This window comes from Tursiops truncatus, chromosome 1, assembly GCF_011762595.2.
Source record: "Tursiops truncatus isolate mTurTru1 chromosome 1, mTurTru1.mat.Y, whole genome shotgun sequence".
NCBI classification, from domain to species: domain Eukaryota; kingdom Metazoa; phylum Chordata; class Mammalia; order Artiodactyla; family Delphinidae; genus Tursiops; species Tursiops truncatus.
In genome coordinates, this window is record NC_047034.1 from 179,770,105 (window position 1) to 179,797,463 (window position 27,359).

Below are 27,359 nucleotides of genomic sequence, written 5' to 3' on the forward strand. Positions count from 1 at the left end.
GCTGGCATTCTTCTATAGAAAGAGACTTTCTCTCATCTACCAGGAGTGAACTACATATATGTTCTCCAAAAAAGGCAGAACAAATGTTAAATACTTTCCCTTTAATTTCTAATTTTCAGAGTAAGAACTTACTGTAATAGTTACTCTAATAGTGACAGTTCAGGTTTTGTGTATCCTAGCTCTTTGTTTCGTCTTTGGCCAGCTGTAGCCCTTCGGGTTGGCCTGAGTCTGTTGACACGCTCTGGTTGGACTTTGGGCAGTTCCTCCCTTTCTGGAGCAAAGGTGTCCAGCCTCGCCTTGTGCTTTTTCTGCCTCAGATCCAGTCACCCGTTTCTCCCGGGAGCCTGGCCCCGCACTGGGAGTGCTTTCTAAAGATCACGATCTGGGCACTTTTTTTTTTTTTGCGGTATGCAGACCTCTCACTGTTGTGGCCTCTCCCGTTGCGGAGCACAGGCTCCGGACGCGCAGGCTCAGCGGCCATGGCTCACGGGCCTGGCCGCTCCGCGGCATGTGGGACCTTCCCGGACCGGGGCACGAACCCGTGTCCCCTGCATCGGCAGGCAGCCTCTCAACCGCTGCGCCACCAGGGAAGCCCATCAATCCGGGCACTTTTGATCGGGGTCTCAACTGCTTCTAGGCCTTTCCCTGGGCAGAGCTGGGGCATGTATATTAAAACATGAGTTCACCTTGATATTTCTAATTTCAATTTAGAGGTTTTTCCCTAAAATATTTTATCTGTATCTCTTTCCTCTTAAACCGAAAATCGTGTTTCCCGATAATATATGTACTTATTTACTTTCCCTTATAATTTGCACAATGTATTTTCAAACTTATACCGCTGGTTTGAATACTAACGATACATGGCTGACAAAAGTTCAGGTTTCTTTGTGTTCTTCTGGTCTAGGGTTGTGTCCCACCGAGGATGTAGCGTGAGTGAGTGTGGCCCAAAGCCCTTGTGTTCATTCTTTTCTCTATGGAGTTCTGTTGCCTATTTGATGTTCAGTCGAGTTTGTTGGTTTCAGTTTGTTTTCAGTTTCATCTTTGCCTTCTTTCCTTTTCGATTGGAATATTTACGTGGCCCCAAACATAAAACTGTAGCTGAATGAGCGCTCAAGGCTCCCTTCGACCCTCACCCGTAGCTGAATGAGCGCTCAAGGCTCCCTTCGACCCTCACCCGTAGCTGAATGGGCACTCAAGGCTCCCTTCGACCCTCACCCGTAGCTGAATGAGCACTCAAGGCTCCCTTCGACCCTCACCCGTAGCTGAATGAGCGCTCAAGGCTCCCTTCGACCCTCGCCCCTCTAGACAGCCCCCCCCCTGCTCACCGGCCTGGGGGTGACCAGGTTTCTAGCTTCCGGCTTAAGCAAATATTTACGTTTTTATTTTTTGTTTTTTCTTATTCAGTAGGTGGCATACCAAATACACGTTTTCACTGTGCTATTTTCAGTTAACTTTCCATCCCGAGTTCCACTCCATGTGGAAACCGTCTGCATTGTTTTTACAGCTACATCGTCCTACATTGGGTGCATGTTCTGTGGTTTATTTAACCATCATCCTACTGATGGAGGTTTGGGTCTTTCCAGCGTCCTGCTATTTCAGGTAACGCAGCAATGAGTAACCTTGTGTTTCTCGTGTTTTCTGTGTATGGAGGTATGTTTTAGGGCAGATTGCTGGCAGTGGGATTATAGGATAAAAGGCTTCAGTGGTGTTGATAGACAGCACCACCTCCTCTCTGTTAGCCTGAGATCTTCTGGCCTCCTCCGCAAAATAGGTTGTTACATTCTGATTGATGTGAGATAGATCTTAGTGAAGTTTTAATGTGCATTTCTCTTGTAATGAGTGAAGTTGAGCATCTTTTGTCTTTGTCTGCAAACTTCTATTCATATCTTTCTCCATTTCTCTGTTTTGGGAACTGTATTAGGAAGATTAGCTGTTGCCTGTGATATACATTGCAAATATGCTTCCTACTTTGTCTTTTTGCTTTGCTTAGGATGGGTTTTGCTATGTAAAGGTGTTACTTCCGTGTAGTCTAATGTGTCGGTCTTTTATTGCTTCTAGATTCTTGAGTCACAGATGCAAAGGCTTTCTCTTCCCCTGGCTCAGCAAGAGATGCGTGCATGGTTTCTCCTAGGATTTACCGGTTTCATTTTTTACGTTTAGATTTCTGATCTCTATGTAGTTTATCCTGCTGTGTGAGGGCAGACTTGGATCAGTTTTATCTTTTCCCAAATGTCTATCCAACTGACCCAGTACTATTTATTAAAACGTTTGTCTTTTTCCCCAGTGACTTGAGATCCACCCTTATCAGATAGCAAACTTTTTTGTATTACTTGGGTGTCATTCTGGATTTTCTTGCTTGTTCCACTAGACTAGAGGTTGGCAAATGGATTTCTGTTAAGGGCCAGATCATGAATACTTTAGACTTTCTGGGTTCACATACGATCTCTCTGTAATCATTTTCTTCTTTTTTTGACTTTTGTTTTTCACAACCCTTAGAAAATGTAAAAGCCATTCTTAGCTCTCAGCTGGGTTGGCCTGTGGGCTGTAGTTCATGAGACTGTCTGTCTACACACAAAGGTCGCGCTCTTTGATCAGAGGTGTTATGCTATTCTTTTTGGCACCGTTCTCCAGACATTCTTGCTGGTTTAGTTTTCTATGTGAACTTGTTAGGCTCTATCTGGGGTTCTGGAGAAGTTCATAGATGAACGAGAGGGGAACTGCCCTTGAAGGACAGGAGGGGACCTGCCCAGGAACAGGGATGTCTTCCCATCTGCTCATTTCTGCTTCCCTGTCTTCTGAAGGCACATAAGTGTACCTTAAATAGGTTTCGCTATTTTCTTGTTTTTTTAATCAGTTAGATTTTGCATTTCCCTTTATTATTACCCCCCTTCTGCTTTCTTTTTGGTGTTCTCTGCTGTTATTTTCCTAATTTGTTTGAGTTGCTTAATTCATTTATTTTAATTCTTTTGTTCTGGTTGATATAAAGTATTAAAGGCTATGAATTTTCCTTTGATTATTGCTTTATGTTTTGGTGATTCTGATAAGTAGTATTTTCATTATTATTATTCTAAAAAATCTGTTTTGATCATGTTTTCCATTTGACACAGAATTATTTAAGAATAAGTGAATTGTTTTGAAAATTTTTTTCCAATTTCTAGTTTGTTGGATTGTGATCAGAGAATATTATTTGTAATATTTCTACTTCAAGGAGCGTATTTAGGTTTTCTTTGTGGTGAAATAGACAGTAAATTTTTATTAATGTTCCAAATATACTTGAAAAGATATATTCTCTGTTATTGGGGTACCATGTTGTATGTGTATGCATACACTCTGCCTTATGGATTAGCTGGTCTGGTCTTCTGTATCCTTACTTATTTATGGTCCACTTGACCTGCCTTGAAAGGAAAGCGGTTGTTTGGTCTCCACTGTCATTGTGTTTTCATCTGTTTCTTCTTACATCTCTGGATTTCTGCTTTGTTATTTGGTGCATAGATACTCCAAGCTGTTACGCATTCATCACGCATTGTAGACTGTAGTGTTATAAAGTGTTTGTCATCAGAGGAGTCGTGGCTACCTTCACGGAGCAGGAGGTGTTTGTCATGAAGGAGGGGTGGAGATTGAGAAGAGGGGTGGGGGAGGACCGTCCAACTGGAGGCAGAGCATCTGCCAGACCTGGCCGTGGCGGTGGGGCAGGACTGAGGTGCAGCAGGGACCCCAGCTGGACTGGGCGGTGTCTGTGAAGGGGTGAGGGAGGTAAGCTGGGGAGCCTGGGCAGACCCTGTAGGGTGGTACCACTACCCCCAGGAGTCAGTGGTCAGCACCACTGCAGGTTTTTGAGTGGGATGGAGACGACGCAGGATTCCTTTTGTGGACGCTTTGGCAGTGCCATGGGATGGACTGTGGGGGGTCTGGACCTCAGGGAAGGCCACCGAGGAGTCAGTTGTCTTAGCCAGACAGGAGCAAAGGGGTACGAGCCTACAGTGGGGAGGAATTGGGAGGGTCCAGCATGAGGGGCCTTGGACTGTGCCCAGACCAGGATGGCCCCCGTGTGCGACACTCAGCACACTGTCAGCTCTGGGCTCAAAGTGTCCCCCCGAGACCGTGAGCTCCATCAGGGCAGGGACCCTGTCCATCCTGTTCTGCCACACGACCCCACACAGGGCCCGGAACATTTGCCGCGTGTGAATTAATGGTCGTATTGAGGGGACCCGGCAGCTGACGGGATGTGGTGGTGATGGAGCCCAGCCAGGGCGTCGGGAGGACGCGGTGCTGGGCGGCACTCTGGGGTGACGCAAGGGGGAGCTGGCTGGGGAGGAAGACGCGGGGTCCAGCTGGGACCTACTGCATTCAGGCGCGAGTGCAAGTCCGGGTGGAGGCTCTGTGGGACTGGAGGTGTTGGGGGTGAGTGTGCAGGGCGCCCAGGGAAGGGTGTTTGCGGGTGTCATTTGGGGGTCGCCCCACACGGTCACGTCCGTGTGCACCTGGAGCCGTTGGTCTGAGCCACATCAGAGGCCGGTGCCGCCGCTGCCCCTTCCTTGCAGCCCAGCGGGACCCAGCAGGTGGGCGCTGCCGTCGGTGCTGTGAGCTCGGCCTTCCTCATTCCCCGGTCCTCATTCCAGTCCTCACTGCGCCTGGGTGAGCCGGGCTCACGGTGGGTGTCGGGGGACTGATCAGGTGCCGCAGGCCGCTTACTTCTCAGACCTGGCCGTTGGGGGCCGGGGTGGCGTGTGACCTTGGCCGAGCCCTGGGGCCTGGCCTGCCGTGTGCAGCATCACTCCAGCCCCTCCCGTGGTCTCTGTGCTGCTGCCGCCTGCCCCTCCATCCTGGAGGGCGCTTCTGTCAGCGCTCCAGCCATGGCGGGAGCCAGGACCCCGCCGGTCCTTGCTCTGTATCCCCTGGGCCCACCGGACGCCCTCCCCCCGTGCCCCGAGCTGGGTCCCGTCCGGACCTGCTTCACTGCTCCTGCCGACCGCATTGTCCTGGCCTTGAGGACAGCGGAGAGGGCGCCGTGTGGGCACCCACGGGGCGAGGGTCTCAGCCTGCCCGGGGCCGCTTGGGCTGCCGAGCTAACGTCCGCCTTCCTCCCTGTGGTTAGCGTTCTGCTCAGCGGGGCCACGTAAATACTGTTATGTTATTGACGGAAAGGGCGGAAATGTTGTTCTCAGTGTGTTTCCCCTGCATTGCTGTCCCTGCACTTTAACTAATGGTGACTTCAATGGCATCTTTGCCAATTTAGGATTAATGGTGATGCCACTCCGCAAAGGTGAAGGCGGGGGCCGCAGTCCGGCTCCTGTCTCGTAGTGATAAGCCTGGCACCAGGAGCGACCTTGGAGAGGCCTGTGCTTCTGTGGGGCTCCTGGGCGCGTTGGGGGCGGGAGGCATCGGGGTGACCTAGGCACCGTGTGCTGAGCTCCGTCTCAGTTTGAGCTCTCCATGCGCCTGTGTGTGAATACCCCGGTTTCTAAAAAATTTTATTGGAGTAGAGTTGATTTACAGTGTTGTGTTAATTTCTGCTGTACAGCAAAGTGATTCAGTTGTACATATATACATTCTTTTTCATATTCTTTTCCATTACGGTTTGTCACAGGATATTGACTATAGTTCCCTGTGCTATACACTAGGACCTTGTTGTTTATCTATTCTGTATATAATAGATTGCATCTGCTAACCCCAAACTCCCACTCCGTCCCTCTCCCACGCTCGTCCCCCTTGACAACCACAAAGTCTGTTCTCTGTGTCTGTGAGCCTGTTTCTGTTTTGAAGATAAGTTCACTGGCGTCATATTTTAGATTCCACATTTGAGTGATATTATATGATATTTGTCTTTCTCTGTCTGACTTACTTCACTTAGTATGATAATCTCTAGGTCCATCCGTGTTGCTGCAAATGGCATCATTTCATTCTTTTTTTATGGCTGAGTAGTATTCCACTGTGTATATGTACCGCATCTTCTTTATCTGGTGACCACCCGGTTTTGACAGAAGATGTGGACAGCATTTCTCCCTAAATCCTGTGCGCCCAGAGTCATACTCCCTGGCCGGCCCGTCGGGGCATCTGTCCTTATCCAGCGTAGACTGTTTCACTAGGACTTGGTAAAAACCGTCAGTCTTATTTGGGGAGGAGCTTATTGTATACATTGGAAAGAAATGTAGTCTTCTGAACACCACTCTTCATGTTGTTAATTTAGATATTTTATAATGTTTTGATTAATGTATTTATTAAGCTGTAACTCTGACAGAAGCGGAAATTAGTCATCATGACCAGAGCAGAAACTCCTCCAAGTGTAAAGGTGATAAATGATTCCAATTACTTCTGGGTGCATTTGGGGCCTCTTTGCACAGGGTCTCCGGGCTTTCAGCTGAAGTACCTGGTGGGCCCTGGATTCCTGAGACCCGGGGAGCAGCGCTGGTTCGCCCGCTACCTGGCCATGCAGACCCTGCAGATCGACATCTGGGACGGAGACTCCCTGCTTCTCGTCGGATCCGCCGCCGTTCAGATGAAGGTAACGTCTCCCCGCGGTCCTTTCTGTGAGGTCTGTCGCCCAGCAGTGTGGGCCATCGCCCAGCACTGGGCATTGTCCAGGGGCCTGGCTTCTTGGTTCACAAATTCAAGGCACTGCCGAGTCCTCTCCTTCCCCAAAGGAAAGGATGTTCACAGAGTCTAAACTCGATCATGCTAGGGTACATCCGCCCAGTTATCAGTTCCTCCTGTGAACCGACCCACCAGGCGACGTCACCTCTGCTCCCTTGACGGTGAGGATGGATGTTTCCTGAGAGCAGCTCGGGATCAGACTTGTTCACCAAGAGCCTGGCTGGTCCATCAGAGGTGTGCCCTCAGGACGGAGGACAGGATGAATGAATGATGGGGTGGGAAAATGTTTCCTGATGCCTGTTCTCAGTTCCCTGAATTGTGCTTCTCTCATTCTAACTAGAATCAGAAGCTAATTCGTTTTCTAACTGTGCTTCCCATTCTCCTCATATTCTAAAACTGAAGTCCATGCATTAATTCAATTTTCTTCCCAGAGTTTCTCCCCAAACCTTCCCTTTCGTGTGACCAGGACCCCAGAGGGTCAACGTGGGGTCACATGGCGGCCTCTTGGCCAGGCACTGGGCCACATCCACTTGCCGACATGCTGTCCCGAGAGTTTTCCTCCCTGCCTTGAGGTGGACGGGGGAGAGCTGCAGCTCTGGAATCTCTGGAATCTCTCTGACCTTCATTCACTTTTCCTTCATCCCACACAGCTATTTCCCTCTGGACTCCAGCCACGGGCCCCCTTGGTTTCCCTTCCTGAGCCTTGCACGGCTGGTCACTGAGGCCTGCAGATCTGGTCCCGTCCCCCCTTGCCCCTCATCACCCCAGCCCACGAGGATCTCGTGGCTCCTGTGCCGCAGCGGGCCCGGTCCCGTGCCCCCCATCCTCTGGGGGCCGCCTGCTCCTCTGTCCCTCCCTTCCTCTGGCGGCTGACCCGGGCTGTAACTGTCCCATCCACCGGGGCTCGGGGCCCTTCCCTGAGGGGCTGAGGCCCTCAGGACAGTGGAGGGAGCCGGGGGGCAGTGTGCAAAGAGCATGGGGCGGGGTCACAGCTGGTGAGGACTCAGCAGGTGTCGGCTGGTGTTCTCATTCCTCAGGCCCCCCAAGGTCGTCACGGATATGGCCTGTCTGTCTCCTACACTGGCCAGTGATGTCATGGAGGGTGGGAATGGGATGGCCGCTGACGCCTCCCCAGCACAGTCCTAGGCCACCGTGGGTAGGGCATGGCTGAGAATGGATGAATAGAAGGAGGGAGGGAGGGGTGAGGTGAAAGGCAGGAGGGGCGGGGCGGGGCGAGGCGAGGGGAGGGAGGGGCGAGCGAAGCGCGTGGAGGGGTTATTTGATCTCATCCTCCACGAAGAGCCCCTTCCACAAGTGCTGTCAGGTTTACTGACACAGAATTGGTTTAAATAAAATGGAATTTTACTTTCTAAAAATAAGCAAGTCTTCACTTTAACATCTATGTAGAGAAGATGGAAGATTTGTGTAAGTCCAGGTCCTGAGCTGTCAACGGCTTACGTGGCCTTCTGTGGATATTTCCTGCGTTTCCAGACGCATCACAGCTCGTCGCACTGTCCCCCGTTGTTGGACATTTAAGCGCCTTGTCCTGGTGGACACACTGCAGGGAACATCCTGGGGTCATGTTGGCTCACCCCTGCAGCTCATTTCCTGAGCGGTGACAGCGCCAGCATCGTTGGGGTCTCGCGGTGGTCGCTGCCGGGGCCTGGTTGCACCCCCGCTCTGCTGCGGTGTCCTCAGCCCGGCCCTGGGACTGCTGCCCTGATCCCCGTGTGCAGGATGAAGCCGAAGCCCCTGGTCTTGCTGGGACCAGGCTTTCAGCCCAGGTCTGACTCCATCACCTTCTCCCCAGATGAGAACGCCCCAAAGCCACGTTTCCAAGTCACGGGTGCACCAATACGGAGCCTCGGGCAGGGGGCCCAGGGGCCCGGCACGGCGCTCTTCCCGGAAGATGACCAAGGCGCCTGCTTTCCCACCCTTTACAGGGTGGGGAAAAAACCTCTGCAGTTTCCTGGGTGAGACGCGATGCCCTGTTTTTATTGGCATCACTGCTCCTGGGGCAGCCGGGCGTCGCTCCTTGCCTTGACTGGCCGCCCCCTGGAGGGGTCTTCACCCCGTCTGGCTGCCGGGGCTCCTGGCCCGTGAACGTGTTGGCGTTATGTGGACAAGCGCTGCTGCGCACGCAGGGTCTCCGGAGCTGGAAGCCCCAGACCCGCTCAGCAGGGATCTGGTCTGGGCGTGTCCGCCCCAGAGACAGGCAGAGGACAAGTGCTGGAGGGACAGGGCCAGAGTTCCAGAAGCAGGACCTGAACCTGGCCCCGCGCTTCCATTTACGCGTGACGGTCAAGAGGCCTGGTGACGTGCCCGGGCCTCGCAGCAGAAGGGGCCCAGCCCTCCCTCCCGGCCAGCCCCACTCGCTCTTGGGCTCAGGAGGGTTCTGAAGGGTTAAACTTGATTAGCAGAGAAGAGTGGGGTCGGAAAGGACCCTCTTGACCCAGCTCCGTCTGCCCCGCGGCCCCTCGTCACACCTGCTGCCTGCCTTTCTGCCACACTGAAGCCCCCTGTGTCCCGCCCGGGCCTGGCGTGCCCTCCCCCTGCCTGGAGGCACACCTTCATCCTGAGGGGCCCAGTGGAGGCTCCTTGGGGCTCCCGCTGACGCGGAGCTGGGCTTCCTCAGCATCCCCCCTTGTTCTGTGCCGTGTTCTCATCTTCTCCGTGTGGAGGGGGCTCCACGCAGGTGGCTGCCAGGCCCACTTGTGCATCCCTGGGGTTTGCTCAGTGGGTGAATCGGGATGCACTTTGTTAATAAGGATTTGGGGGAAAGACCCGACAGCAGGGACTTGGGTTTTCGGAAGCAGATAGCCCCTGCCTCGGCCGCCCTCCGACCGGTCCTTTCTCCTCCACAGCACCTCCTCCGCCAAGGGCGCCCAGCCGTTCAGGTCTCGCATGAGCTTGAGGTCGTGGCGACAGAGCACGAACAGGACACCATGGTGGTGAGTGGAGACGTGACTAGGTTTGGCTGCGTCAAGCCCATCAACGTCCACACGGTGGTGAAGGGCCGGCTGCACCTGACCTTGGCTAACGTGGGTGAGTCCCTGGCAGCTTTGCCCTTGTTCCTGGGTGGCTACTCTTCTTCCCATTTGGGGCATGAGCCCCCTCAGGACAGGGGTCACATCGTGGGCATCAGCACTCAGTAGGAATTCAGAAGAGCTCTCATTAGCTGACTACTAAGTATGCCCTTGACCGCTGAGCGTCTGCCCTTGACCACTGAGCACCTTCTCTTGACCACTGAACAAATGTCCTTCACCACTGAGCATCTGCCCTTGACCGCTGAGCATCTTTCCTTGACCACCGAGCATCTGCCCTTGACCACTGAGCATCTGTTCTTGACCTCTGAGCCTTCCCCTGACCACTGAGCCTTCCCCTGACCACTGAGCCTTCCCCTGACCTCTGAGCCTTCCCTGGCACCAGTTGTTTGGTGTTCCTGATTTCTGGTCGGGGTTTGGTATTATTAGCTGTCTCCATCTTGCCCACATTTTATTTCTGGTACTATCCATGGGGCATCGCTGTGACGATCCTCAAATAAGATGACTGGTTTCGGGAGAGAGTTTCATCTGGAGTTTCAGCTCATAGCACTGCCTCATTGTGGAGGAGAGAAGAGAGAACTTTTCCTAAACTTCCGCACCACACAGCTTGGGAACAGAGGGGCAGAGGGATGTGCTTGTTCAGAGCCGAGCACCTTGACCTTACGTCAGATGGTGTCCCAAGAGCTGCTCGTCAGAGACACCGAGGAAAGCCCCAGTCCTCCTTCCTTGTGGGCAGGGGGCTGGGGCTGGGTGTGGCTGGGATGGTTCTGCCTGGACATTCTGGGGGCTCCACTGAGGACCCTGATGGGACAGGGGACATTAGGCCGGGCATAGCTGCCTGTGCCCGCCTCAGGGCAGAGGCCAGTGTGAGCCCTCGTGGGGCTAGTGACAAGCCCACTCCATCCCCCTCGAGGGGACTGAGGAAGGATTGAAAGCGGGACAACACCAAGCCGTCTGAGGTTTCTGGACTCAAACCTCTCTGTCGTTTTATTGGGGAATTTTCCATTCCTTACAACCCAGCCTGATTTTAGACCTTGAGCCCCATGGGCCCTTTCCACCTGTGCCGACAGCATGGGGCAGGCGGGGCTGGGACGGAACAGCAGGCGTGAGCGCGGAGCTCATTAAGCCAGGTCTCAGGCTTCTGCTCCCTTGTTTACAAATGTAGGATCCCGGGCAGCCTCGAAAACAGACAATATGGAAACGGCAAAACTCAATTAGGTTCTGGAGAAATAAATGAGCTGTGTGTGAGAAGCAGGCATTATTCAAAAGCTCCTACGACTGAGGGGAGTTGCTAGAAGCATTCTGCTTCCAAGATTGTGTTGGTTATTTTTATTTTTAATTCACCAGCCCACAAATGTGCAGTGACTCCAGGTTTTAAAATCTTATCTTCAGAAGAAAGATTAGCTCCATTATGCGTTATCTTAAATTGTCATTTTCATACGTTGCCTGCAAGAGAGAGATAAGCTCGCGGGAAGGGGCCTGAGATACCCAGACGGGGAGGCTGTGAGGCAGAGGACCGGTGCTGCGCGCAGCGCACTTGTACGGCGTGGCAGCACTGTGCTTTCCTCTGCAGTTCTTGAGCAAAAACAAAGTGTCGTGGCTTTTGTTTCTTTTTAAAACTGGTTGTTCTGCAGCGAGTGGCAGGCGCGGGCCAGCAGGTGGGGTGATGCTGTGCAGGCCTTCAGGGTGACAGAGGCAGGGTCGGCGCCTGCCCGGATGGGGCCCCGCCTCTGCATTCACAGCTGTGGCCAAGTGCGAGGCCGCGGATCCCGGCATCTGTCACCCACGCCCAGGTCTCCTGTGACTCTTTCTGTGGGAGAGGGCGGGCGGTCCTCGTGCTCGGCGGCTCCTCGGCTCAGGCGAGCTTATTTTTTATTTTTATTTTTTTTGCTGTACGTGGGCCTCTCACTGCTGTGGCCTCTCCTGCTGCAGAGTACAGGCCCCGGATGCACAGGCTCAGCGGCCATGGCTCACGGGATCCTCCCGGACCGGGGCACGATCCCGTGTCCCCTGCATCGGCAGGCGGACTCTCAACCACTGCGCCACCAGGGCAGCCCTCAGGCGAGCTTTTTGATGCTGTCTCTTTGCCAGCCTCTTCTGAGGCTTTATGGGGTCATTCATCGTTTAGAGATCCCAAGAGCCCCTTTCCTTTCTTTGACCCCGTGATCCTGGCTGTGTGTGTGACCACGGCTCCCCTGGGAGCTCCGCTGCCACTGTATCTGCAGGTCTCCCGTGGGGCCTTCCTGGGGAGGGCAGGCTGCCCTGACCCCCGGCTCACGGTCAGGTACCGGGGCTCTCAGGGTGTCTCCCCCGGGCGTGTTTGGGCACAGACGTTTGCAGAAGGGCACAAAGGCCTTGGAACAGCATGACACTCGAGGGCCTGACAGGAGAGCCTGCGACCATCCCAGAGCCTGGGGCCGGGCCCCCCCGGAGACCTGCCCTAAGCATCTCGAGCCCTGACTCGTGGTGGGAAAGCAGACTGCTGCTCAGACAGAGGAGAGTGTGGACCTGGAGAGCAGGGAGCTCGAAGGAAACGTGCCTCTGCCCACCCGCGTGTAGTCACGTTTTTCTGCTGCAAAACGAACTCCAACCTGAGAGTGGAAAGTGGGGTGTGGGCGGGGATCCGGGCGAGTGTCATCGACTCTGTGCTGGTATTTATGTCTCGTGCGGGGCGGGGGGTGTTTTTCGTTCAGGTCACTTGTGTGAACGGAGAGTGGGGAGTCCCAGCTCACTGCCACCTTCCAGGTCACGGGTCATCTCGAATGACGGAGCCACCGGCTTCTCGGGAGGTGGCCTTCTCACGCCCGGGGCTCCCAGACGTGAGTGGAGAGACCGAGGGGCCTACGGGTGGAGGCTGGGGGTTGTGCTTGGGGAGGTGGGTGGGCGGTGGGGCAGAGCGAGAGGCGGGGGGCTGCGTGTGCGTGCGTGCGTGTATGTGTGTGCGTGTGCAGGAGCACACGCGTGCGCCTGTGTCGTGGGGCCCTGCCCTCTGGATCTGGGGGCCCGGGCCGTGGCTCCGCCTCCGGCTCAGTGACCTGCAGGCCACATCGAGTCACCACGTTCGTCAGCCTAGCGCTCTCTAGGCTGGGCCCTGGGGGAGCCGCCGGTGTTACTTGGTGGAGATTACAGTCCTAGGAGTGGCATTTGTTTTTGGGTAGCTGCTTCTCCCCAGTTGAAGGGGACGGGAGGAAAAGGTCGGGATGAACATAGGCTGTTTTTTAAAAACTAATTTGAAACTCCCCATGTTGGGGAGAAGAGAAGCTTGGGAGATAAACACCTGGGCTTGTGAAAATATCGCATAACACGGAAGTTTTTCCGTCCCCTTTCAAATGACCCCCCAGACCTGAATGTAAAATACTTGCCATTGGAATGAAAGTGGGAGGCGCCCTTTGAGGAGCAGCCCCCAGAGGCTGCAGGTCACCTCATGTGCATTGGAAACTGCCATGAGCGTCTTGTGTTGACGGCCCTTGACTTTGTTGGGCTTGAACCTGTGCCCTGGGTGGGAATTCCAGAGCTGCGGGGGGCAGGACTGGGAGGCCTTTGGTGCCATTTTGGAAGGTCTCCAGAATCCCACGAGTCCCCTGAAACTCCAGCCCAAACTTTATGGGTCCTCATACGTCTTCCCTGGGAGAGCGGCCCGGGTACATTCAGATGCTCAAAGGGGTCCACGCTGCGTGAGCCCGGCAGGCTGAGAGTCTGTTCCGGACCAGCTTCCTCATTTTAATGTTGAAAAAACTGAGACACAGAGGTCAGGTGACATGGCCGGTTGTGTGGTTAAGGGTCGTGAACTTGGATTAGAATCTGGATTTCCTGCTTTGGGGCCAGTGCCTCCCCATCCCCAGCTGGTCCCTTTGGCCACCAAGAGGATGGATGGAGAGCACGGAGCAGGGAGTGCCTCCCATCTCCACCCCCACCCCCCACCCAGGGACAGGTACGAGAGGATTTGTGAAACCCACGGCCTGGGGCCCGGCAGGTCGGGGGCTTCTCTGGGCAGCGCGGGGAGTTGTGACAGTGAGGGTTTGCTGAGGGATCCAGAGCCTCTGGAGTCATCAGTCTTCCAATCCCTATTTTGGTCAAAACCAGAGGGCCGGGCACTCCACCAGAAGCCATGTCTCCACCCCCCAGGCAAGGTTCCGGAAGCAGGAAGTTGTGCCGAGTTTTGCAAGATGCTTCCTGGCTTCAGCAGTGTGGTCCCACACGGTCCCATCACCCCCACGGTCGGGGTGATGCAGTCTGAACACACAAGCCAGTTGATCACCTCCCACCCTGGCCCCTCCCCTCGGGACCGGGGGCCTCGGGCTGCTTGAGCCCGATCCAGGTTGGCGCTTCCGTTCCCATGGAGCTGGACCCCAGACACACGAAAAGTGCTATTTTGGGGTGGCCACTTGAGACGTCTGCACCATCTCATGGCACCCGAAGAACCTGGAAGTAGCATTTGTTTACGTGTGATGGCAGGAGAAGTGGCGAGTGAGGGGAAGCTGCTTCACCACCACGTGGAGCGCATCAGCAGGAGGCAGAGATACTCGAGGACGGGGAGTGGGGTCCAGCCGGCGGAGTTCAGGCTTGCGGTCACTTCCCGTGGCTCTGGGGGTGCCCGAAGGAAGGACAAGGTGCTAAGTTGGGGCGCTCCCTCTCACCTGCCGCCTGTGCTGGGTTTACTGATTGTCCGGGAATCTCACGTGCCAGCTTGTGACGTGGCAGGTGCCACGTGTGCACGCTAGTGGCACAGCCAGTGGTGGGAGGGAGAAAATAGCTCTCCTGCCTGCCGGGGCCTGGCCTATCGTGGCTTCTGTCTGTCGGCTACACAGCTTTCCTGTGGGTCTAGGCTTCGAGTAGAGCCCCCGAAGGAGATGGTGCTCTAGGGGCCCAGCCAGCCAGAGGCAGCCGGGTGCAGAGAGGAGAAGCTCTGGGCTCCACCCACGCCGGCTGGCCCGAGGCCTCAGGGCACAGCTCACGGGAGCCCCCGATTCCTGATCTGAGCTCGGGCCTCCTGATGACCCGCACCCAGCGGGGGTTTGAGGACCTGACAGGACAGCGTGCCTGAGAGCCTGGACGGTGTGCTGGGCATCGGGGGTGCTCGCTGGGGGGGCTGGAGGGGAGCAGGGGCGCGGTCCTGGGCGAGGGCGTCTGGGGAATCCTGAGAGCCTGAGCTTCTGCAACGCTGGCCTTTTCCCTAGCAGACCCCCTAGTGGGCACTAATACATTTGTATCTAAGCACCGAGACAGAATCCCTTCTATGTGAGAGGCTGGTAAGGGGGGGATGCCGTGGAGGGCAGGGTGCGTCATTTCCACCTTTACCAGCCTCTGAGGGTTTATGAAAAGCTTGAGGCTTGGCTCTGGAGGGCGTGGAGCCGTGGCTGCTTAGAGAACAGAAACCTTTAACCTCTGGCCCTGCCTTTGAACCTTCCAGCAGTGAAAAATGTGGTCCAAGCGCAGAAGCTGGCCGACGTGGACAGTGAGCTGGCCGCCCTGCTCTTCACGCCCCCGTGGCAGGGGACGCGGCGGCCCCAGGGCGCCGGCCGTGAGGGGGACGCCGTGCGCAGGCGCAAGCTGGAGCGCATGAGGGCTGTGCGCCTGCGGGAGCGCGGAGCGGAGCCTGGCCGCTGCGGACCCGGCGCGCTGGTGAGGCTCGGCCCCCGTCCTCGGGAACACTGCGGGAGCAGCCCCGTCCCCGCCCCTCCCCTTGCCTGCGGGCTCTCATCTTCCTGCCGCGTCCTGGTTACAGAGCATGAGACCCGACCTCTCAGCCACCAAGGGAAGTTTTCAGGCCAGAATTACCGGCGCGCTTTGGATAAAAGCTGACTTCTGGGCTCCCCTCCATTGGTTGGGGGGAGTGTCCTTGGAGCCTGGGCTTTTAAGAAAGCTCCGACGGGGATCCTGAGGGCGCCGAGGTTTGGGGAGCAGAGCCATGACAACTTCTACATCACGGGATGTCAGAGTGATCGATCTGGCCAGAATTCCCACCTTAGACTAAAAATCTAAGTAAGACCCTAAGAAATGGCTGTTTACGGGATAGGGAAGCCACAGGGGCCTTCGGATCCTTTCCATTGAGGCAGGTGGGTGTCTGAACAGACGCCGTCCTTCTCAGGGGCCAGGCCTGTGCCCATGGCCTGGCAGACACAGGCAGTGGCCGGCCCTCCCCTGGGGCTCACAGAGGTAGGCAAGGACCCACCCTCAGGGGGGCCGTGGAGGGAGGGAGACAGAAATAAACCAACAAGCAAAAGACCATTCAGGGGGCTTCCCTGGTGGTGCAGTGGTTGAGAGTCCACCTGCCGATGCAGGGGACGTGGGTTCGTGCCCCGGTCCGGGAAGATCCCACATGCCGCGGAGCGGCTGGGCCTGTGAGCCATGGCCGCTGAGGCCAGACAGCCGGCTGGGCGAGCGGGTCCCTGGCAGAGGGCGGCAGAGTCTTGCTGGCCGAGGAGCAGCGCTGTGGCTGTGAGGACGCCTTGAGGGGAGGCCGGCCATAGGCTGGGCTTGGGGCAGGCCTCCTCTCCGGCCACGGTGCACCCAGGCTGCTCCCTCCTGTGCAGCCTCTGAGGCTCCGCCAGCTGTCACCCGGGGGGGACACAAGCGGTTCCCGCGTCCGGGTGGTTGGGCCCCGCACACGGCAAGTCCTCGGTCCGACAGCTGCCGGTGCATCGTTGTTATTATGATTAATTTGGCTAGTTTCCTCTTATTTGATATGTTCTTTTTAATTAATTTATTTTTGTCTGCGTTGGGTCTTCGTTGCTGCGTGCGGGCTTTCTCTAGTTGAAAGCAGGGGCTACTCTTCGTTGCGGTGCGCGGGCTTCTCATTGCGGTGGCTTCTCTTGTTGCGGAGCATGGGCTCTAGGCGTGCGGGCTTCAGTAGTTGTGGCACACAGGCTCAGTAATTGTGGCTCGCGGGCTCTAGAGCGCAGCAGGCTCAGTAGTGTGGCGCACGGGCTTAGTTGCTCTGCGGCATGTGGGATCTTCCCGGACCAGGGGTCGAACCCACGTCCCCTTCATTGGTGGGCAGATTCTTAACCACTGCGCCACCAGGGAAGCCCTGATATGTTCTAATAGAGAAATTAACAGCTCAGAACCCTCACTTTGAATACAGCCGTGAGCTTGGAAGTGATTGGATTTCCAAATACAAGAAAAATTTCCACTAAATTGTAATGATTTCCTGGGTTCGTAGCGCTGGAGAATTTTGAGGTGAAGGTAACTTGATGTATCAGATATGCGGTAGTCTCTCTCCCTTCCAGAGCTTTTTAGCCTTCTTTGAAGAAGGGATGGGAGTTCTACGAAATCAGTGGGTCCTTGGGAAGAGAGTCGACAGGAGCCATGCCCTGGCTGGCCCTGCACACGCCTGATGAGGGTGTGGAACCGTGTGTGACCTCTTGTGCGGCGGGGAGGCTGAGGGCAGCTGGGGTGCAGCTCTCTCTCCCTGATGGTCAGATTTGAGGGAGGCTGAGGGTCTCAGGGTTTCCTGGGGGCGGTGGTGAGCCTGGGGCCAGGAGCACAGAGTGTGGGGCTGACAGGCCTGCTTTGGAGTCCCTGCGGTGCCCTGGGACAGTCACAGCACAGAGTGTGGGGCTGACGCCTGCCTTGGAGTCCCTGCGGTGCCCTGGGACAGTCACAGCCTCCCTGTGAGGGTCACCCGGCTCAACCTGTGTGCAGTGCTCGGGACGGCGGCTGCCCTAGCGACAGCGCTCAGTCCCTGCGTCCTCTCTCCTCTGCGTACCCTCTACAGGGACACCCCAGCAGCTCCGGGATTGCCCCTCACGCTAGCAAATTGGTGGCACTAGTCCCACGTTCCGTGTTGTCAAAACGTGCCAAGTGCCATGGAAGAGAGGACTTTACTTTCCAGAAATGCCAGCACTTGGCCCACGGGTCTCCCTGCCCATCCCTGGACCTGTCACGGGACCACAGTGCGAACTGCTGCCTCTTGGGGTCTGAGCGGTCCAATACGTGTCATCGCCTCTGCCTGCATGGGTTTTGAATTAAGAAAGAAGACGGGTCTATGGCAAAAAGAGACCAAAACATCAACTCTGTTTCACTGGTGGCTCTAGTCATCGGGGAAGCTGTTGCTGGAGGGTTGGCTCGCGTCTGTGCGAGGCTGAGCCTGCGGTTAACGGCAGCCTCACGCAGTCTGGGTCATGCCAGGTGACCCCACAGGTGGATTCTTCTTTCCAGCCTTTCCACCTGGCCAGGGGCCGTGTGGGCACCTGATGCCCTGGGGCCACACTGGCTCGGCCTGTGGCTTTTACCCACCAGGCCTGCGGAAAACCAGGGAGTGGCCGTTACGGTGCCCGCCCAGGTGGTCAGTCTGACGGGCCAGTCCTGTGCTCACCTCCATGTGGCCTGTCCCCTAGAGCCCTCGTCCCAGGGCAATATAGGTTGTGTCCTTGGCAGGTCAGAACAACCCGCTGTCTCAAGTCGAGGTTGAAAAGCCGAGCTCTGTCTCTCACCCTAAATTACATCTGGCCGTGCTGCCCAGCCCAGCCTGGTAGAGACTCCATCCCGCCGAGAAGCTCTGATCATAAAATGCCCACGTAGGGAGGCCTCAGATGTCAACATGACCACCCTCCCGGTTTTAAATCCCCAGGGAGAAACTAAAGGCCCAGCTTCAATTCCCCTGCTGGGGAAAGGCCAAAGTTTTGGATACTGGAAAGTCAGTCTCCAAAACAATTTAAGTGAGAGGTCAGGTTTGGTCCTCACCTTCTGAGTTAGAGTCCGAAGGCCTTCAGATGCCTGGGCCTCGTTGGTTTTGGAGGCCCTCAGCGCCCAGCTGCCTCCCTAGCACGTGGGCATACGCCTTCTAGGTCTCGGGCTTGCAAAGCAGCCTCCGACGGGCCTCGCTTTTTACTGCAAGGCACCCGAGAAAGATAAGCCTGTCCCCAGCCTCTAGAACACATGTGGGGTGGCCAAGCCCATTGAAACATAAGGCATTGGAAGAAGGAGGTGGATGAAGGACCCACGCTGAGCCCACCAAGGTAGCGTGCCTGGGTCTGGACCCTGGCCCAGCTTGCGGTCAGTCAGGCCCGGCCACAGCCCCTCCTGGGGACTCTGCTTGCAGACGGGACTCCCGCTGTCACACTGGAGGCCTGGCCAGTGAGCTGGTCACCCGCCTTAGTTTGGGGACCATTCTTTCCTCTTTTATTGGTAGCTTCTGCTCTTAATTCCCAGTGTGCCCAGGTGGGTGGTTGGAGTCTCGGGGGCATGTGGGCAGAGCCCTCCTTCCACGGGTGCATCACCTGTGGGCAGAGGGAAGCCGGGGTGCTGCAGATGGGTGGCCCCATTCCCTGTCCCCCAGAGCTGTAGGTGGCCATTCCCAGCTGACCCCGTGTCGGTGGTGGAGGGGTGGTGATTCCAAGGAGATGTGGTGTTTGGGGCAGGTGGGGAAGGGGCCAGGGAACAGCCCCCAAGCAGCAGGGCGCCCCGGGACCGTGGCCTCACTTCGGCCCCTGTGTCCGCAGGCCCAGCAGAGCATCCGTGCCCAGCACGCTCGGGACCTGCAGCTCATCGCCGCCTACCGGGAGCGCACCAAGGCCGAGAGCATTGCCAGCGCGCTGAGCATGGCCATCACCACGCAGCACACCATCCGTGCCACGCTGGGCGCCGCCGAGTTCTTCGAATTCGCTCTCAGGAACCCCGACAACACGCAGCACACCGTGACCATCTCGATCGACAGCGCTGAGCTCAGGTGGGAGGGCGGGGCGCCCCCTCGGGCCCCCAGCCCCGCCCGAAAGCCGAGCTGGTCTCGCCCTCACGGGTCCTGGGACCGACTGGGAAGGACATTGTGCCCAGCGCCGTCTCCCCTCCCTCCAGCCTCATCCTGGACGGTCAGGAGTGGCGGTACTTCAAAGAGCTGTTCGGCCTGCACACGCCCCTGGAGGAGGAGATGTTCCACCCGCGGGGCAGCCTGGCCCCCCAGCTCTTCCTACGCCCCCGGGAGATGGTCCACATCCCCTTCAAGTTCCAGACCTTCTCTGCGGGTCCGCGGGCCTCGGCGCAGGTGGGGAAGGCCATTCTTCCCGTGCCGAGGGGGCTGGCTGGGCACCGGGGAAGCCCCTTTGCCAAGTAACCTGGGAGATGGGGGCCTCCTCCCGTGCGGTGGGAGGGTTAGCCTTCGGCCGTCCCCCGCCCCACCTGCCTCTCCACACGTCCTGGCACCTACGCTGTGCCCAGTGGCCTCGTGGTTCACCTGGGCTCAGGAGAGGCTGGACCACCTCCTCTTCAGTCTCTTTGCTAAACTGGTAGAAGAGCCTTTCTTAAACCTCAGAAGAGCTAGTGTTTTCTGAACTCCCCAGTTACTACTGTTTGCCCACTTCTCACGTAGCGTTTGCTCCCCGACGTGAACCGCAGAGACTCTGGGGTTTCACGTCAGGGTGCGAGCAAGCACGTGCTTTGCTAGGGTGGACGCGGCGTGCGCGTTTCTTCCTGACCTTGTGAGGTCAGCTCTGTAGGGCAGAGGTCATCACTGAGACGGGCGTGAGAGGCTCACAGGTTTCAGTGCAGGCTCTTTGGATGCACTTTTGGGGCAAGAGGTCATCAGGACCGTGGTGAAGGTGTCAGACCTCTGGCTTCGGGTGGAGCTGGGTTACGGGACCTGACCGCCCCCCCCCACCCCCCCGCCACAGCTCACACGGCCTCCGCTTCCTCTTTGGGGCTGTGAGCCGGTTAATAACAGCAGCCGCCTGGGGTTCACTCTGAGCGTAAACGAGACCCCGGAACCCTGGGCCCAGGGCGGCGGCCGTTCCTACAGGCGGAGGCCCCACTGGTAGGAAGACTTGCCTGTCACCCAGCCCCATCTCATGACCTGGGGGCTCCCTGGTTTCTCACAGGCCTCTGCTGAGCTGAGACTCGAGAAGGACACGGACGCTGGGTCATCTCGTAAGTCCAGCACGATGCCCACGAAACACGCCAAGGTAGGGGGGTAGACCGCCCATCCAATGTTCCCAGGTCTTGCAGTGCCAGCCAGGGCTCTTGTGAGAGCACCAGGTGAAGTGCATCATGGGTTCTGCTGTTTGTTACTAATGGTAAACAGGACTCAGTCCCATTGCCACCTCAGGGCGGCTCGTTGGCAGGGCACACTTTTCAACCCCCTGCCTGCCCATGGGATGTCCTTACGGGAGGTTGGGACACTGTCGTTTTGTAGGAATTTCTGAAGTTTTCTTGTTGTTGTTTGTTTGGTAGACAGATGCCTTTTATAGGAGGTTGAAAGTAAAAACAGAAACACTTTTACGCCCGCCCGGGCGTAAAATCTGTCTGGGCGAAATCTGTCCCCACCCTCACCCCGGGACAGATTTCGGTGCGGTTGCAGACTGAGGACCTGGCAGCCCTGTGTCCACAGCCCCGTCCTCGGGGGAGATTTGCTGGGTTTTATTTAAATGTGGAGCCGCAGCGTTGCCTTTGTCTAAAGGCTGTGTCGGCTCTTTATTTAGGGCCATAAATGAAATCTGAGAGGCTAATACGTTTTTCCTTACATGAGTTTGGAGTTTTAAAACAAATCCCAGATATCTTATTCAGCGTGTATCTCTAACAGATAAGGACTTAAAAAAAAAGAACAAAAACCTGGCTACGTGACATCACTGCCCCCAAATTAGTAACAGATCCTCAGGACGGCCCATCACGGTCGGTCTGTGGGAGTTGGGGCCTGCTGTCCTCGATGCTCTGTCTGTGGAGACGCTGGGCGTGGGCCGGCCTCCGTGGGCCGACCATGGCTTCACGTGCAGAGGCCACGGTGGGTGGCTGTTCATGGTGGCTGACGTGTCCGCTAAGGGTCCACTGCCCACATCCGTTATCCCACCAGGTGGAAAGCGGTGAAATCCTCTCACTGTTCTTGTACTTACTAGCTGTGACTCTTCTATAAACAAGAGCTTTCCCCATCAGCCGTTTGGTTACCCTGAATATATTGATACTTAATACCGGAAGGTCAGGATAAATGTTGGGTTCTTTCCCTTTATTTATCAATTGTAAAAATAATGAGTCGTGCCCTGGGAACATCCAAAGATGGTCAGTTTTTTGGGGGTCTTATTATGAACTCGTGGTTTTATATTTGCTGTGTGACAGGCACTGGGCTGTAAAACTGTCCTCTCTCTGGCCACGGCCATACCTTTCAAGTCAGCGCCTGTGTCTTTTTTTTTTAAACAGCTCTTTATTTTGAAATGTTCTCAAACTTAGACAAAAGTTAAAAGAATAGTGCAAAGAGTTCTCATGAATTATTTACCCAGATTTCCCAGTTGTTGACATTTTATATTTGCCTTATCATTCTGTGTCTATATTTATCCTTATTTTTTTCTGAACAATTTGAGAATAAGTTATGGACAAACTTCCCCATTGTTCCATGAAATTTAGAGCTCCTGTGTCCTGAAAATAAGGACACTCTGCTCCATAACCACAGTAGAACCGGGGAAATCAGGAAATTGGCACTGATACAATCTCATCACAGACCCCGCTTGCACTTTACCAAATATCCCAACACTGGATCCCTCACCCGCCCAGGGTCCCGCGGTGCATCCGGTGGTCCTGCCCTAGTTTTCCTTGCCTCTCACGGCCTCGGTACTTTTGAAGTGCACAGGTCATTTCTGCCACCTGCCGCTCAGTCTGGGTTTGTCTGGTGTTTGCTCGTCGGTGGGTTCAGGCCGTGCATTCAGGGCAGGAAAAGCACAGACGTTTTGCTGTGTTCTTCTCAGAACCTCTTATTGGGAGAGACACAACGTTGATTTGCTCTATTACCAGTGATGTTAATTTAACTCTCTTACTTGGTTAAGATGGTGTCTGCCAGGCTCCTTCAAGGTAAAATTAATTAAGAAATATTTTATAGTTGATAATTAGTAATGGGGAAGTATTTTTTCAGGAGATACTCAGGCTCTGTAAATGTCCTGCTTCTCATTCAGCTTCTGCTGCTAGTTTTAATATCCACGATGCTTCTTTCTTTTTTAAACCGAAGTGTAGTTGATTTACAATGTCGTGCCAGTCTCTGCTGTACAGCAAAGTGACCCAGTTATACACAGGGACATTCTTTTTAAAATTTCTTCACTGATGATTCTTGCACGATGGTTGCCCATTGGTGACTTGCAGATTTCGTCATTCCTTCCATGTTCTAAGTGAGGCAGCCCTTTGCCTTCATCCGTTCATTCCTGAAATTTGTTTGTCGGCATTATGGACCATGGATTCCTGTTTCATTCAGTGGCTTGTAATTTGTTCCTGTCTGTCTTTGTTTTGCTGCTCATCTTGTCCCTGGTTCACCGGCGGCTTTGGCTTCAAGCTGGCCCCTCTGTCCTTTTGACATGTCCCTGTCATTCTTGGAGCACTTCCTTCGTGCCTGGCGCCCAAGATGTTCCAGAGTCGTCTTGCATTTTCCTGCCGCATTTCTGGAATCAGCCGTTTATCTAAGGCGTCTTTTAGTGGAGAACAGTGTTTAGAAACTCAAGTCTGGGTACTGAGAGGGCTCATTACGACTGGGGTGCCCTTGCTTCCGGTCCTTCGAGCAGAGAGAGCTGAGGAGTGTATGTCTGTGTGTGTGTCTGTGTGTGTCTGTGTGCACGACAGCTAAATAAATGGTCGGTCATTGTGGAGCTGAAGTCCCAGCGTAGCGGTGAAATTCCGGCAGGAGTGTCAGGGCACAGCTGCGGGGGATGAGGGTGCAGTGGCGGGGCTCGCCTCCCAGCAGATGTGGGAAGAGACGCGCGGGGCAGTGGCTTTCAGGTGATGGTCCAAGAAGGCAGAACCGACACTGTGGGTCGCTTAAAGACCCAAAGAGGGGAGAATGGTGAAGAAAAACGGGGGGGACGGTGATCACGAGTTCAGGAGGGGCTCCCTGGGGTGGACGGGCAGGATGGTGAGGGCGCAAAGGCTCAGCAGTGTGCACCGTGTGCCTGTTCCAAGCCCACGTGGCCTCGTGGGTGGCTGCCCAGTTATAATTTGTCCTGTTACACATCTAAAAGATTTCATAATAAAACTCACCAAAGTGGAAGAGTGTCCTTTCCCACGTGGAAGGTTTGTCTGGGCGCCCGAGCTTGGCGCCAACCGACGTGGGAAGGGGGTTGGCTGTGTGCCGCCCTCTGTCCTGGGCCCTGAGAGCTCACTGGGCTGGCAGAGTTCTGGAATAAAGACACCGGCTGCATCGTGTTCCCAATTAGGACCTGTATTGGACAAATAAATCTTTTTAGTAAGTAACTTTTTTTTTAAAGGAAGTTTGTATTTCTGGTCCTTTGGGTTTAAGCACAGCCCCCTTTTACCGTCTGGGGGACATGCTCTGCTCCCACCCATGAGGACCTGGTGAGGTTAGTATCCAGATGCTTGCAGAACGACTTCCCAGCCTGCAGGCAGCGGGTGCGTCGGTGGGGGAGTTGGGGCCGCAGACCTTTCTCTCTGGTCTTCTTGGCACGTCCCTCCCCTCCGGGAAGTGGCAGGAGTGGCAGCCGTGCGTGGTCTGAGCATGTGGACCCTGTGTTGGGCCAGTCCTCGCAGGTGGGCACCTGCGGCTGCAGACCCCGTGCATCTGACCACGCCTGTCCTTCCCACTTCGTGGGCCTGAGCGGACCCCATGGGGACCCCTGTCCCTGTCCGTCCGGGGAGGCGCCGTGCACGCAGCTGCCCACAGCCCTCGTGCGGGTCCCGATGCTGCGCCGCCTGCTCTCCTGGCAGGTGCTGTTCTGCGCAGGCAACGGCAAGCCCCTCGCTGTGCTCTGCCTGACCGTGGAGCTGCAGCCGCACGTGGTGGACCAGGTCTTCCGCTTCTACCACCCAGAGCTCACCTTCCTGAAGAAGGCCATCCGCCTGCTGCCCTGGCACACGCTTCCAGGCAGGTCCCGCCGTCCCCACGGCTGGCATTTGGCAGGTTCAACAGGTGGAAAAGGTGACAAGTGGTGTCCTTACATCATCCTGCGATGCTCTTTAACAACACGGGGCACAGCTGTAAATTCTGCCACTTGCCTCAGTCGTTTGATTGTTTGACATGGTGACCTTCTCACTTCCTCTGAGATGACAGGCGCCCTTGGCAGGCTGATTGCATTCTGAAATCCACAGCCCTGGGAAGGTTGCCTGGCCTCTGGCGTCAGGCTCTGCTCTGCCCTCGGTCCTGGGCCTGGAGAGCTCTCCGGGCTCCCCTGCACCTGCTGATTCATTGCCAGCCGGTGCCTTTAGAACACATCCGAGCCGTTTACACCTGGCACTGGCTCCATGGCACCCCGCTTCCTTTTGGTTGGTCTCTTGGGGTGAGTCCCCGGGGAGGCGGCTCGGAACGGAAGGGCCAGTGTCCACGCAGGCAGCAGTGTCCATCCCCCAGCAGGTTTCGTGGAACACCTGTGATGGCCCAGGCTTTCGGGAAAAGACATTTGTTGTGATATTCCCCACTCCAGGTGCTCCCGTGGGGATGCCCGGTGAGGACCCCCCGGTCTACGTACGATGTAGTGACCCGAATGTCATTTGCGAGACCCAGAACATGGTAAGTTCTGTAGCGCTCTCCCGGGAAAATCCTTCCCCTCCAGGCCCCACCCACTATCTGCACCCCTGGTCTCCTGCAGCCTCTTCATCTGAGGTTTTTGCTTAAGTGGTTTCTTTCTAAGATGCTGGAGGGCTACCTTGACATCCTCAGGAGAGCTTTATGAATGAGTTTTCATTTTTTCTGCTAGCAGGTCACTTCCTTGATTGTCTGAATTTCAATTAAAAAAAAAGACATGAAGCAAACTGAATAAAGTGAGTGGTGATTAAGGCACTTATTAATTGCCTTTGTGTAAGGATAGCGGCCATAATCATGTTATGATTGGTTAGGAAACTGGGTGGAATCTCCTGCAGAATACAATTATTAAACTCAATATGAAATCAAGAGGTTAATGATTTTTCTCTTTTGTAGTGACAAAAACAGTGAATTCTGATGAGTACAGAAAATGAAAAACGTGTTAGGGGGAGGGGGCCTGGTTCACACCTGCGTTTGCTTCCTGCGGACTTGGGGGGCTGGGGTCAGAGCAGAGAGGCAGTAGTGTGGCCGTGATGTGCACCCCCACCCCTGTCTGGCAGGGCCCCAGGGAGCCACAAGACGTGTTCCTGAAGGTGGCCAGTGGTCCCAGCCCGGAGATCAAAGACTTCTTTGTCACCATTTACGCGTGAGTACGTGGGCCCTGGTGGTCTGGAGGGTGGGAGAAGGCAGTGAGGAGGCAGGCTGGGGACTGCTGGTGGCACTGGAAGTGGGCCAGCCCTGGCTGCCTCTAAACTTGTGACGGGGGTGGGGGCCATCAGGCCTTTGGCCACATGAAGTGAGGTTCTCAGACTGGCCGGGGTCTTGCAAGGATGCCTCTGCTCAGAGCGGCACCACAGCCTAAGGGACACGTTGGGAGCCCAGCCAGGAGAGAAACTCGAGGCTGCTTCTGCCCCAGCACAGTGCCAGGACGGCCCAGGCAGCCCTTGTCCCTGGGGTCCCCTCCCCGAGTCCGAGGGAATGCAGGCGGCGGTCCTGCCCAGGCCCCCCAAGGGGAGGTGGAAGGTGACATCATTTCCTTTGATGCCCGAGGACTGGGTGAAATGACCCCGGTCCCTTTACCTTTTCCTCTAAGTCGTATCTCCCAGCCCTCGAGACCCTTTAAAACCGGTGCAGACTGGAGGGTTTGGTGCAGCCCGCCGGGAACGGGGGGGTCTCCTGTGCTGAGTGTCCACCCGGCCGAGGGGCAGCACCCAGCCTGCACCTGCTGTGTGGTGGCCACAGACTGGTGTCCTGACGGCCCGTGGGCAGGTGATGCTGAGCCCCATTTACAGCCAAGGGTCAGTGTCCTTGGGCACCAGGCAGCTAATGGCCCACGTGACCTCCAAGCCCACGTTCTCATCCACGCTGTGCTGCCCACGGACTTTGCTCCAGGCCTGGTTTGGGATTAAGCTGGCCTAGGTGCACATCTGCAGAAGCCCACGTTGCCTGGCCTCCAGAGTATCTGTTCAGGGTCAAAGTCATGCAGAGGCTGCAGACCCGCCTGAGAGCTTCCACCTTGGAGGGAAGGTGGCCGAGCGGGTGACGGCGGCTGGACCCCAGCCCGCCCTCCTGGCCGCCTTTTCAGCTTCCTCGGGGCTCCTCCCCGTGGTTGGTGTACTGCCCTCGCCCGACCGTGAGTGACTTCTGCCCGCGCAGGGACCGCTGGCTGGCGACGCCCGTCCAGACTTGGCAGGTCCACCTCCACTCCCTGCAGCGCGTGGATGTCTCCTGTGTCACAGGCCAGCGGACCCGCCTGGCCCTTGTCCTTCGGGGGATGCAGACAGTTAGGAAAGTGAAGGCTTTCAGCTCCCACCCCCAGGAGCTGACGGTATGGCCTTCAGCAGGGGTGCGTGGGGTTGGTTCTTGGGTTTTGCGGGTGTCCCCTGGCCCCTCCCCACCCTTGCCCACCCCGGGGAGGGGGTGGGAGCTGGGCTGCGGCCTGGTGGTCGGTCCTGAAGACTTTGATAGAGTCTTCATTCAGATCCCCTTTATGAGATGTGCACCGTGGGATGAGAGACACGTAAGCCCTGAAGGTGAATTTGTAGAATTGTTGGGAGGTAAATATTAACAGTTACTCTGGAATCAGTGCGGCTGCAACCGTACATCTGGATAACGAGGGTGACGTGGACGCCCTGCCAGCAGGCCGGGGTTCAGAGCTGGGTCTGGCTAAGCTCTCTCTCCTGAGGCCGCTCTGACACTGAGGGGGGTCACACTGTGCACAGATGGGGACACAGACTGTGACCCGCAGGCATGGGTGCTGGTGGTGAGGTCCGGTCTGGCCTCAGATCGGGCCT

The 27,359-nt window shown here is 56.0% G+C and overlaps 1 protein-coding gene across 28 annotated transcripts in view; it reads left to right on the plus strand.

Moving 5' to 3' along the window:
* NPHP4 (nephrocystin 4) overlaps nt 1-27,359 on the plus strand; it is a 148,661-nt gene that overhangs the window by 106,733 nt on the left and 14,569 nt on the right. For 15 of the 28 annotated variants that reach the window (XM_073796961.1, XM_033844334.2, XM_073796947.1 and 12 more), the window contains 11 exons: nt 6,342-6,502; nt 9,456-9,636; nt 12,329-12,454; nt 15,046-15,257; nt 19,079-19,305; nt 19,431-19,617; nt 20,447-20,530; nt 24,255-24,465; nt 24,968-25,053; nt 25,626-25,711; nt 26,722-26,893. In XM_073796961.1, the coding sequence (XP_073653062.1) occupies nt 6,342-6,502; nt 9,456-9,636; nt 12,329-12,454; nt 15,046-15,257; nt 19,079-19,305; nt 19,431-19,617; nt 20,447-20,530; nt 24,255-24,465; nt 24,968-25,053; nt 25,626-25,711; nt 26,722-26,893 (1,733 nt within the window). Of the gene's footprint in view, nt 1-6,341; nt 6,503-9,455; nt 9,637-12,328; nt 12,455-15,045; nt 15,258-19,078; nt 19,306-19,430; nt 19,618-20,446; nt 20,531-24,254; nt 24,466-24,967; nt 25,138-25,625; nt 25,712-26,721; nt 27,099-27,359 lie in introns of those variants that run through there. The other 13 variants (XM_033844341.2, XM_073796942.1, XM_033844351.2 and 10 more) reach the window with 13 other exon arrangements.